The sequence below is a fragment of the Cotesia typhae genome, unplaced genomic scaffold (assembly GCF_013202065.1).
Source record: "Cotesia typhae breed Kobodo isofemale line unplaced genomic scaffold, CoteBio_Ctyphae contig_26, whole genome shotgun sequence".
Taxonomy (NCBI): domain Eukaryota; kingdom Metazoa; phylum Arthropoda; class Insecta; order Hymenoptera; family Braconidae; genus Cotesia; species Cotesia typhae.
The window spans coordinates 554,120-566,941 of record NW_027423732.1 but is presented as its reverse complement, the minus strand read 5'-3'; the positions used below and the strand labels follow the sequence as shown (position 1 = coordinate 566,941).

The window sequence follows — 12,822 nt, the reverse complement described above, 5'->3', positions numbered from 1 at the left end:
ATTGTTTTGATCTTGTTAATATCCCCAGGATAGGATTAAGAAGATAGTTGGGTGAGCTGATCGGGTTCTGACGCAATGGTGCTGTTGATTATTTCCAGTTCTGTGAACAGAGAGGATTTAATTTTGTTTTTCAAATAATATTAACAATACTAATACGTAACTTAGTTCCTTGATTAAAAGTAATTTTAATAATACATTTTAAACTATTAAGAACTAATTTTATTCACAAAATTATCTTGTAAAGTAAAAAGTCTCTCAAATATTCATCAAATAACTTGTTAAAGTTAGTTTTAAACTAAAAAGTGTTTTTTAAAATTTGAATTTTGGCGGGAGAGTGACGTAGTACCTTTTCCGGTGCGCAACGCCATCTTACAAAAATTTTAAGAACTAAAATTTTCAAAATTCGTTTTTTCAAGCCTTTATCAACCATATGATTAATTTATTTGAGATTTTACCTCTTAAAATCATTATTAAAATATTACTAAACGTTTTTTTTTGTAGTTACTCGAACTATGCATTAGTTTAAGTAATTTTTTGATAAATAGTTACATGGACTGTGTTTAAATAAATATTTTTTTATCGTGTTAAACAAAAAAATAAAATAAAAAACACTCACCCTTTGGATTTTTATTCACTGAACAGAAGCTTTTGGAAAAAAAAAAACTTCCTGACTGAATAATCAAGTTAGCGCTTCCAGAGGATTATTTGTTCAGCGCTTTATGGTCGGATGAATATAAATTAATGCAGGTGAGAATCGTTGAGAACCAGCGTAATGTTTACTACATTAAATGAAGGTATACAATTTTATTAAATAAATAATAAAGGATTCCGGTGAATGATCTTCAATTAAAATGATAAAGTAAACAAGCTGTTAACGCCGGAGTTGTTTAATTCGAGTAAATACTGCATTAAAAACTAGAGGATGATAATTTATTAATGGATGTTTTAATCAATGTTATTTTCTGAACTTGCTCGAGGCGCTGAGTAAGAAAATAAATAAGTTTTTTAAAAGTTTATGAAAGCTGTTGCGATAATTCATTAGCAATTGAAGAACACTTGGAGGTTGAAAAATTACCAACGATATTGATCACAAGATTAATTTTTCAAGATATTTGAAAAATTAATCTTTTTAATTGAAAAAATAAAGATTTTAAAGAAAAAAATTTTTTTTTCATGAAAAAAATGAATAAAAATTGAAAAATTACTCATACTGATGATTTTTGCAAAAACAAAGAATTCAAAGCTTCGGAGCACTATGAAAAAAAAATCCCAGCGCTTTGAATTTTTCAGGGATTTTAGGGGACACTTGGAGGTTAAATAATTACCGACGATATCCTTTGTTCATCCATTTTATCCAAAGTTATACCAAGTTATCCAAATATCCTTAATTATGCGAATTTTTGTCGTTTTTTCAGTTAAAGTTTTCAATTGAAAAAAAATTTTTTTGACAAAAGCTATTCACGGTATCTTATTGAGAATATTGTGTAGTTTTTAAAACCGTCCTTCGATTTCCTATACGATCATTATTTCCAGAGTTATTGATTGTCAAATTAAAAAAGTACATTTTTGCTTTGACTGACGATAACTCCGCGGCAAATCATCGTACAGGCTTTTTGATTACGTCAAATTGAAGGGCATTAAATTTTTTAAAAAAGCTTATCAGCAAAACAATGGAAAAAAATTTTTTTGAAGCCCGTAGACCTTTTATAAGACGAGAAAAAATTTGTAAAATTTTTTTTTTGTAGTTTTCTTAGGATTTCTCCAGACCCGAACATGATAAAAAATTTTCATGGTCATATCTGAAAAACCAGACACTTGGAGCTACAATTTGCTTTTTTTTTTTTTTTTTTTTTTCTGTACGATCATTTCCCTCGGAGTTACAGCTCGTTGAAAATCACCCAAAAATTTCGAATTTTTTTACAATTACTGCGGTGGTAATTCATAGTTCTATTCAATAGCTTTGATAGAGCGCTCCGTGTGTCTAACTAATTACAATATCTCGTTGAGATTATATTGCAGCGTGAAATTATACGTCAGCTATCTAGATTTCGAAAACACAAACTGTTATTCAGGTAATCGTATGATAAATATTCTCACATGAATGCCACACGAAGCACAGAATATTGCAGATGCTTAATTTTATTCTTCCCGAGTTTTATTAATGTTTATATTGACTTTTAAGTAGTTCAGCATACCCGAGTTTGTTGATTACATCAATGTTAACATCTGAATATTTCTGCATAAAAAATAAAATATTAAAAATAAAAAATAAACTAGCTGGGTTAAAAAATTATTCGTCTAGCTCGATATTATTTCAAGGAATATATAACAATATATAGACGCAAAAAAACAGTATATACGATTGCATTTAAAGCCACACCTTTGACAATATTACGGAACTAATTTCAGATGCTAAGGCCAGTTAATTTATTTGTCTTCATCCCTAGTTTAATTATTGCCCATAATTCAATTTTTATTTTTCTCAATAATTTTTCCATGGCATTCAGGTAATTAGGCTTGATAACTCTGAAGAAAAAAAAATTGTATTATTGTATAGTAGTCAGTAAAAAAAAAATAATATTATCCTAATGACAATCCTACTCATATCTGTCGATAAAATATTTATACCTATTGACACCATGCAGCCCACGCTTTTTTTAAAATACAGTGAAAACCACTTATAACGACATTGAAAGGACCGATGAATTGTGGTCGTTATAGCCGATGGTCGTTATGACCAATATCTATTATTAATAATCAAAAACGTTCTTATTACATTGAAAAATACATTACAACTATTTATTAAACATCGCATCCAGAATCGTCAAATCATTTTTTTCTTTTTTTTTTTCAATGTTTTGTAGTAAGTGCATCACTAGCAATTTTCTGTAGTGCATTTTGAGGGATTTTATAATTCCTTGGTCCATAGGTTGCAGGAAAAAAGTCACATTAGGCAGTAAGAATATTAGCTTAATAAATTGTAGATTTTAAATAGGACAGTTGTCCACCACAAGAAGAATTTATCTTTTTTGAGTTTACAATTGAGTATCCCAATCTCGAAGGCATTCTTAAAAAATTTCCTGGTTTATAATTTTTACAAAAAAACAGGCGACTTTTTTGACAACCACTCTTCTCTGGTCCCAGTTGGTACATCAGCCGCTTGGCCACTAATTTTTCCATTAACTATGCTATGACCAAGTCGGAAACGTTCTATCCAAGCAGAAGTACATTTAAAATTATCTTTTCCTAATTTAATGCCCTTCAATTTGACGTAATCAAAAAGCCTGTACGATGATTTGCCGCGGAGTTATCGTCAGTCAAAGCAAAAATGTACTTTTTCACTTTGACAATCAATAACTCTGGAAATAATTATCGTATAGGAAATCGAAGGACGGTTTTGAAAACTACACGATATTCTCTATAAGATACCGTGAATAGCTTTTGTTAAAAAAATTTTTTTTCAATTGAAAACTTTAACTGAAAAAACGACAAAAATTCGCATAATTAAGGATATTTGGATAACTTGGTATAACTTTGGATAAAATGGATGAACAAAGGATATCGTTGGTAATTTTTCAACCTCCAAGTATCCCCTAATATCCCTGAAAAATTCAAAGCGCTGGGATTTTTTTTTTTTCATAGTGCTCCGAAGCTTTGAATTCTTTGTTTTTGCAAAAATTATCAGTATGAGTAATTTTTCAATTTTTATTCATTTTTTTAATGAAAAAAAAAATTTTTTCCTTTAAAATCTTTATTTTTTCAATTAAAAAGATTAATTTTTCAAGAAATTTGAAAAAAAAAAAAAATTTCAATTTTTTTTTCAAAAATTTTTGAAAAAACTTTTTTTTTTCAAATATCTTAAAAAATCAAAATTGTTATTAATAAGGTGTCAATAATTAGAGCATTTACCTTATCAGCTCCTAAATTCCTTAAAAGACCCTAGCTATAATAATTCTCCGGCGCATGCTCAAAATATCTCCGCGCTAGTATGAACCGCGGGAGCGTTGATCAGTTTGATTTCCGCGTCCGCCTCGTCCGCACCAATGGCAGCTCGTGACCCCGGGCCGTAAATTCCCAAAAATATGTATCATTCTTTCGGAAGGAAGTTAAAGTGTGTAAACCCGCGCGTTCCTCGTTCGATCAAGAACCTGAGCGTATCCTCGGCTGCTTTCACAGACGAGAGTAACTTCAGCGCGAATTTAAGTTACAATTTCAATTACCTGGACTACGATGAAGAGTCAGCGATCTGCAACCCGGTGCTGTTCCTTTTGGAGCTGTTCCACCAGTACTACATCCCGTCGATAATCTTCCTGGGGTTAGTGGGGAACTTGCTGTCCTGCATCGTGTTCCTGAACACCCACCTGAAGATGCGGAGCTCCAGCTACTACCTAGCAGCCCTGGCGACGACAGACTTCAGCTTCTTGGTCACCCTGATGGTCGTCTGGCTGAACTTCAAGATAAACTGGAAGGTCTTCAACGAAGACGGCTGGTGCGAGATCCTCGTCTACGTCAGCGCGGTCTGCAGCTCCTTGAGTGTCTGGCTGATCGTTGCCTTCACCGTCGAGAGGTTCATCGCCGTTCAGTACCCCCTGCATCGCCCCTACATCTGCACCGTCGCCAGGGCCAAGATGGTCATCTTTATTCTCACTGTCCTTGCTCTCGTCTGTCATTCCTACGCTTTCATCACCGCTGGCGTCACCAAGAGCAGGGATGGCGTTGAAGATGTCTGTGATCTTAAACCAGAGTACCTCGAGGTCATGAGGGTCATTAATATCACTGACACTGTTGCTAGCTTGATTCTACCTCTTATTCTTATTGTTGTCATGAATACCATGATCATGAGGAACTTCTTGAAGTTTAGCAGGAGGTTCAAGCAAACTAGTGTCCCCAGTACTTCTAATCAGTGCACCAGTAAGGAACGCAGTGATATTAATCTCAACCAGGTGCCTGTAAGTTTACAAGGAGGTGAAAATCAGTATCTTAGGAGTTATTGTTTAAAAATACTAGATTCATTTTTTAAAAGCCTGTAACTCCTAAAATATAGGAGATAAGGCTACGTTTAGGGAGTGTTTTTTATCGGAAATTTCCTAATCTACAATGTTGCATTCTTATAATTTTTTCCTAAACTCAATATTTTAGGAGTTACAGCCACTTTTAAAGTTCCTAAAAATAATTTTTCATTTTTCATATTGAAAATACAATTAAAGTTCCTATATCTCTTAAAATATTGAAGATAGACCTATATAATAGTAACATTTTTTATAGGAAATTTCCTAAGCTACAATTTTATGTTCTTATAATTTTTTCCTAAAATCAATATTTTAGGAGTTATAGCCACTTTTAAAATCCCTAAACCTTTTTTGAAATTTTTTCAACTTCCTGATTACTTTTAAAGTTCCTAAATCTCCTAAAATATTAAAGATAGACCTATATAATAGCAACATTTTTTTTTATGAAATTTCCTAAGCTACAATTTTTTATTCTTATAAATTTCTCCTAAAATCAATATTTTAGGAGTTATAATCATTTTTTCCCATAAATTTACAAAAATTTAATATTAACTATTTTTCATTAAAAAAATTGCTAAAAATTAAAAAAAAATTTATCATTTTCTTTAAAATAAGTAGAATAAAATTCTACTTATTTCTAAAAAAAAAAAAAAAAAAAAAAAAAAAAAAAAAAATTTATTTTTATTTCAAAATAATTAATTAAATAAAAAACTTTTTCCAACTTTCTGATGTTTGTAAACAAATATTAGTAGTTTCTTGCTTTTCAAAGCTTTCGAGCATTACAGTGCGTTAAAAAATGATATCAAAAGTTTTCCACCTGAAAAAAATCACAAAAATTTTCTAAAGCTTAAAAAATATTTAAAAAATTAAATAATAAATATTTTTTTCTAATTTAAATTATTACCGACGCATCTATTATTAGATCTATCGAAAAAAAGAAAAAAAAAATAATTCCGACGGTATTTTACCTCTTAAATATTTATCTGAAATTATTCTGACATGATTTGACGTGACAAGAGAGATAGAAAAAGCACAGAGAGCTTTTTTATATTTTTAAACACACAATAAGACGAAAAAAATATTATTTATAATTAAAATATATATATTTTTTTTTAATTTTACTTTTTATTGTTGACGTAATTTTTAATCTTCTGTGAAGTGAGTTGAAAATTTTTACTCATGCAAAATTAAACCTCTTCGGGATTAAAAATCTATATTTACTTCGATTTTATAACGTATTTTACAGGAATAAAAAAAAAAAAATAACTAAGCGAAATTGTAGATATAAAAATATAGGTGAAAATAAATATGACCCGAGAGATAATAAAAGAAAATAAAAATATTCTAGTGGACTGTGGAATTTTATTTTATCAAACATTCGTAATTTTTTAGAATTCCTTTCAAAGAGAGTATTTTAAAAAATAGAATTTTACTGGAATAAAAAGAGAATTTATAAGGAATTTCTACAAAATTTCGAGGGAAAAATTTCTCATAGAGAGAGTAATGTTTTTAGTTACTGGTAAAAAATTTAATGAGTTTTATTTATTTATTTATATATGAAAAACGCCACTCGGCAATTATACAGAGTATTTACATATAAAAGTGTAAAGTGATATAAAGAACTAAATATCCACATAAAAGAATTCAGATTCCACTTACATAAATTTAAATTAAAAAAGAAGAAATTTAAGAAAAAGAAAAAGACAACTAGAAGAATATTTCACAATAGTTACTATTGTCACCAAAAATATCATTTTAGAATAGCCCGTAATTTAGCCTCTCTTTTTATCCTTCCCATGGTTGCACCAAATAGATCCACATCTGCAGCAAGTTCATTCATTATCTTTGATATTCTATAAGTCGGAGTACGTGTAGAGTAACGTGATTTAACTGATGGCACGTCGAACACCCTGTTGTTGCGTAGACTCTTATTTGGAATAACCAAATTGAGTCGCTTCAGTAGGTCAGGAGCATCCAAATATCCGTTAAGAATACTGGCTCCAGAACAGAACGTCAGGTATTTTCTTCTATCAGCCAGATAAGAATTTCCAATATATTAATATGCCTGACGACAGTTCATGAAGACATTCTTCCTCTACTATTTCGATATATAACATGATTTACAAATTTTCTTTGTATCAATTCCAACTTCTTACTCTGATAAATGTAGATCGGGTCCCAAATTACGCACCCATACTCCAAGATCGGGGTCTCACCAGAGTGTTAAATAATAAAACTAGTGTTTTATCATCCTCGAAGTCTTTACTTGACCTCAGTATGCTACCAAGTGCACGGCTAGCTCTGGCCATTATGTTTTTCAGATGCACCTCAAATGTAAGCATATTGTCCATAAAAATTCCCAGATCTTTAATCTCGTTAACCTGAGGTAAAATATTATTGCCAATGGAGTATTGATGCTGATTAATCACCGAAGCCCTTCCATATTTCATTATTGCACACTTTTTCACGTTTAATTTTAGCTTGTTGAGTTCACACACCATTTTGATAATTTATTGATGTCCTCTTGCAAAGCATTTATGTCGTCATTGTTCCTGATGCCTCTATAGATCTTTGAGTCATCAGCATACAGAGAATACTCAGATGTTATTTCCGTACCAATATCATTAACAAATATATCGAACAGTAAAGGTCCAAGATGTGATCCTTGCGGGGAACCCCTGTTGTTACTCCAAAATCCTTTGATATCAAGTCACCAATTTTCACCCGAAAAGTCTTCTTCCCCTATAAGATAGGATGCTAGCCAATTGTATAGCTATAGGCTACCTGAGAAAGAAATAGGATAACCCATCAGAACTAGGTCCCTTAGACTGGTCAAGCGACATTAGTCCCTTTCAGCAATTCATCAAAGGTGATTTCAATTCCGCATAAGTTGGTGTTGCCATCCACCAATCTCTTTTGTAGATTGTCTTTCTCATCCTGAGATAGGTGTCCACTGTTCTCATAAATACTGACAAAAAAATCAGCTAACAGATCACCGACGTTTTCAACCCCCTCCGCCTTCCGGCCGTTCCACTCCATATTAAATGGAATTCCTTGATCTGAACCTTTTTTCATCCTTATAAAATCCCAAAAGTGGGTTGGTTTATCATGAATCCCTACTTTCAGCTCCCTTTATAAGATCATTATAACATTTAATGCATATCTGCTTATACTTTTTTCTCAGGTCACAGAAGATTTCGTAGTCCCGATGATGCCCAGTTTTCTTGTATCTGCTATGTGCCGCTCTCTTGGCCTTTATTTTGTTTATCAGGTGCTTATTGAACCAACAGGGATAATTACTATCCTTTTTTATTACACGTGAGATATATGCACTGACCCCTTCCTGAATGACATCATAAAAATATGAGATAAAATGTCATCTATATCTTTTAGCTCGTACATAGAAATCCAATTCACTTGGAGTAAGAAATTGTTAAGAGCACCGTAGTCACCTCTCCTAAAATCCCAGTACTCTCTCATCCTCATAATAATAATATCTTTGTGCGTTATGATTTTAGTGCCAATCGTGGGATGGTATTTGTCTTCCGGGACCATTGGTAACACTTTTTTTAGCGATAGGTCACAATTCGTAAAGCAAAGATCAAGAATTTTATTATCACAGTTAAGTATCTTGTTAATTTGGGTAAACCCGAGTAAGAAAAATTCTTCTAGAATAATACTCGGTTCCATAGAGTTGCCGAAAAATTCATCCACCTCTGCTTTGGTGCTCCATTTTGTATCTGGGAGGTTATAGTCCCCAATTAACATAAACTTGCATCCCGGATATTTATTGGATATATTAACCTGAGTCCTGAGCGTGCTTCTCATATAAACTAATATCACTGTTTGGTGGTATATATACGTTACTTATTATTAGATCTTCATACTTTAGCTTAACTTTGACAAACATTTGCTCAATATCTTGATGAAGAACTTTTATTGGATCTACCTGCAGTCTCTTTTTTATAGCAATCAACACTCCACCCCCTCGTTGTTTCTGGTTCAGCGTGCTCTCCCGGTCTTTCCTAAATATACAATATGTATTATCCACCACTTCCACCATCTGCAACGCTACTATTAAGCCAGGATTCCGTTATACAGATAATGTCTGCTGCAATTGACGCTAATAATGTATAAAATTGATTCAATTTAGTGCGTAGACCACGGACATTTTGGTAAACAATAGTAATGTTATCTAATTCTCCTCTGGGTCTCGTTGGACCCGTCGAAAATTTCGATTCCTATCAATAAAAGGCTCCCCAAATTTATATCTAATTATTAAATCCTTTTCCCCGTCCTCTTCTATCCTTTTCAATTCGTTACGTAGTTTCTTTAGTTTGTCCCTTTGCGTAATCGTTAAATCATACTTAAACTTAATCGATTTTTCTTTCAGTTTTCCTCTCAAAACCATTCTAACTGACTCCCTCGAAGGAAGTTCAATTTTTACTGGATGAATTTTTCTATCCACTACTTTGACAATTCTATTAATCTTGACCTCTTCAGTCTTGATTCCGCAATTTTCAGGCAACAACTGTATGAACTTCGACTTTTGCCTTGTCATCGTTTTGCCTTTCAGCACCAGTACTCTTATCAGATTCCGGGATACTATACCCGATGATGCAGGTTTATCTACGTTTTCTCTCTTCAGTTTCCCGGAATATGTAAATTTATGTAAATTTAATTTTTAAAATAAGAGATACCTTGAAGAAAAAATCCATATGGGAAATCACCCGGGATTCCCACATGGCGTTTTCGGATACATTCCTAAGAATTATTGGAAATAAAGCGTAGGGATTGTAGGATTTTTAAAGTTCAAAGATTAGTAAATAAGTATACAGTAAATATGCGGTACATTTACTGAATGCTGTTAATATTCCGTAATAGTCCGTAATTTTGCTATTGTATTGCCGTAAATATTCTGAATTTATTTCGTTATTTTTTCACTAATAATTCCACAAAATCTGGCTAAAATAACTCAAGTACGATATAAACATACATTTATATCGTATAAATACTGAATCTGCGGCATTAACAAAACCGCAGCCCTATAAAAAGAATTCATATGGGAAACCAGCCTGGATTCTCAGATAGATTCCGACATCCCGTTTTCGGATAGATTCCCATATGCTTTCCTATATAGGAATCCAGAGTAGGATCCTACATAGATTCCCATATTAATCAGGCGAAAAAAAATGTATTTAAAAAATTAAAAATAATTATCAAGTAATTGCTATTAATTAATTATTAATTGAAATAAATTGTGAAAAAGGGAATTTGTAATTTTATCTAATGAAAAAAATGCTCGCGTCTGATGGACTCGAACCCGGTACCTCATGGTTGGCATTCTTCAACGCTCCTCACTGGCCTAAGTCACGTTCTTACAAGGTCTATGTTTATTCCCTTTACATAAATTCACTATAGGAATTTCTACGTGGATTTCCAATATAAACTCATACGGAATTTTTCGATCAGTAAATCAATAAACCCAACATTGCCCACAATTTAAAATTATTAAATTAAAATCTAATTTACAGTAAATTCCTCTAAGCTTCATCTAAAAGCTTATTAATCAGGCTTTTTTATTGATCTGTTTATAAATAATGAAGATTTAATTAAATTCCTCGCACAGAATTACCAAAATATTTTTAATTAAAATCTAAAAATCAAAAATAATTAAAACCAACCTTGAAAGTTCATTGTGCGTGGAATAATTTACCTCTTGACAAATATAACCCATTTTATCTATATATACATACAATTCCCGCAAAATTTCTTAGGTAATAAGCCTAAAAATAATAATAAAAGTTTACACAGATGTGGATTAAAAATTAAATAAAGATATTAATCCTAAAATAAATATATGTTTTTATTTATTTATTTACTTACTCGTTACTCACTTGAAATATATTTATAAATTGATTAATAGAGCAGGAGTAGCAGTCACAGCGGTATAGTTCTTGGAACGAGAAGAGCGCCGTCACAGCAATCGTTTCATTCATCAAAAAACAATCAATCCCACCATTCATCAGGTATCGGATCAACGGGGGCAGGAGGGGGCGCTCCCGCCGGTTCAGGAGGGCAGCTTACTCAACTTCCAACATTACCAAACTTAACGGTGACTCAAACACCACCCGTTGCTTCAACTTCTATGATGCGTAACGCTTATCAGCTCCCCGAATTTACTCCAGCTAAATGTATCCGTAAGTTAATGCAATAACAATTAACTTTCAATGGTTAATTAATTCATTTTCATTACAGATATTAGATCATCCTCGAAAAATTTAGCTACCACCAGAAACCAACAGAGTATTACAAAAATGCTGTTATTAATTAGTACTGTATTTGTTTTACTCAATTTACCGAGGTAATTTACTCTTTCTTTGTACTTTTAATTAAGCTATTTGTCCCCGAGGTCGTTGGAGTTTCGGCTGACTGCGTAATTTCAAGGGCGGATAATCCTATTTGTGACCCTCCTAATTAATCTGCAAAATTAAGATTTAATTTTATTAACGTCGCTTGATATTTTATTTTCCGATTGATTATTTAATAATAATTTTTTTTTTAACAAAATTTTCTTCCACATTTTATTGAATTTAAAAATTTAATTTTTTATATTTAAAGTATTAATTAAAAAATTTATTAATCAACACATCGCGCTTATTAACCATCCAATTATTCCGTTTAATTAAAAGCGATCGATAATTTACTTTTGTATTAAATTATCCACTCATCCCTTTAAATATTAATTCGATTTATTTCAACTAGGGTAAGTGCGGGTAATTTTTAATTTGAACCTTTAAAAGCCAAAAAAACAAGTTGCCGGCTCTCGGTCGATAAGATGGCGTCGGTTTTTAAAATGGCGCGCGCGAATTTTTAAAAATTCAAATTTTTAATACTGTTTTTTAACAGAAATAAAAATATTTTTTTTTTTTTTTAATAATTCTAATTAGGTAGTTCTTGAAGCGCAAATTTTTTATAGAGTAAAAAATGAAGATAAAATTAAAAGTTAATTAAGAAAAAGTGATTAGAAAAAAAAAATAAATTTTAATTAATGTTTACCTCATTAATTTCAGTTACGCGATCCGTCTATGTGTTTTTTTTTTCACCCTCGCCGGCCAAGACCAGCCAGTATTACTGTGGTGTCTGCAGCAATTTTTTATGCTTCTGTACTACACTAATTTTAGTATTAATTTTTTACTATACGCCATGTGTGGTATCACCTTTCGGCGTTGTCTCAACCAATTACTACGAAAGTACCTGAAAAATATGACAAGGTAAATATATATTCTCCTCTCTCCATTAAATATATAGATTGACACCCAATACCTGTCATCAATAACAATAAATCTTGGATTTCAGATACTTTGGCCGCCGAAGGAGAAATTCTAATAGCTCGTAAATAAAATCTAGTCAACTGTGTGTTTACAAAGTTCATTTCCATTCCTTTTATTGTTATAAATGTTTGTCGATGTTAATAATGTGAAATAAAAATTTTAATGAAATTATTTATACTGTTTAAAAAAAAAAAAAAAAAAAAAAAAAAAAAAAAATTTTTTTTTTCAAACATTGATAATATTATATCCAACAAACGAGCTGTGAAATTAATCTGTCGGATTATATTTATGTCAATAGGATTGTCTTTCTGTTATATATCAAAATGGTCATTTTGTTTCGGGATTTGATACCAATATATGATTTTCTCTGTGCAGTGATATAAAATAATACAACAAAGGTCAAAAGGACATTGACAATTTTAATTAAGCTTAGAATTTGCTTGCAATTTTATTTAATTTTAAATTTTATTTATCTATAA

At 31.4% G+C, this 12,822-nt stretch overlaps 1 protein-coding gene and 1 long non-coding RNA gene across 2 annotated transcripts; one reads left to right on the top strand and one right to left on the bottom strand.

Moving 5' to 3' along the window:
- Nucleotides 1-4: 4 nt before the first annotated feature.
- LOC141525396 (uncharacterized) lies at nucleotides 5-4,038 on the bottom strand. The gene is made up of 3 exons (XR_012478846.1): nucleotides 3,910-4,038; nucleotides 617-779; nucleotides 5-100 (listed from the first exon to the last, which is right to left on the bottom strand). It is a non-coding gene; the product is annotated as an uncharacterized LOC141525396 (long non-coding RNA).
- On the top strand, nucleotides 3,944-12,563 carry LOC141525390 (uncharacterized). Its single transcript, XM_074239875.1, has 5 exons — nucleotides 3,944-4,949; nucleotides 10,936-11,209; nucleotides 11,268-11,373; nucleotides 12,083-12,283; nucleotides 12,369-12,563. Exons 1-5 carry the CDS (start codon nucleotides 4,083-4,085, stop codon nucleotides 12,406-12,408), a joined length of 1,488 nt encoding a protein of 495 aa, XP_074095976.1. The 5' UTR covers nucleotides 3,944-4,082; the 3' UTR covers nucleotides 12,409-12,563.
- Nucleotides 12,564-12,822: the final 259 nt, after the last annotated feature.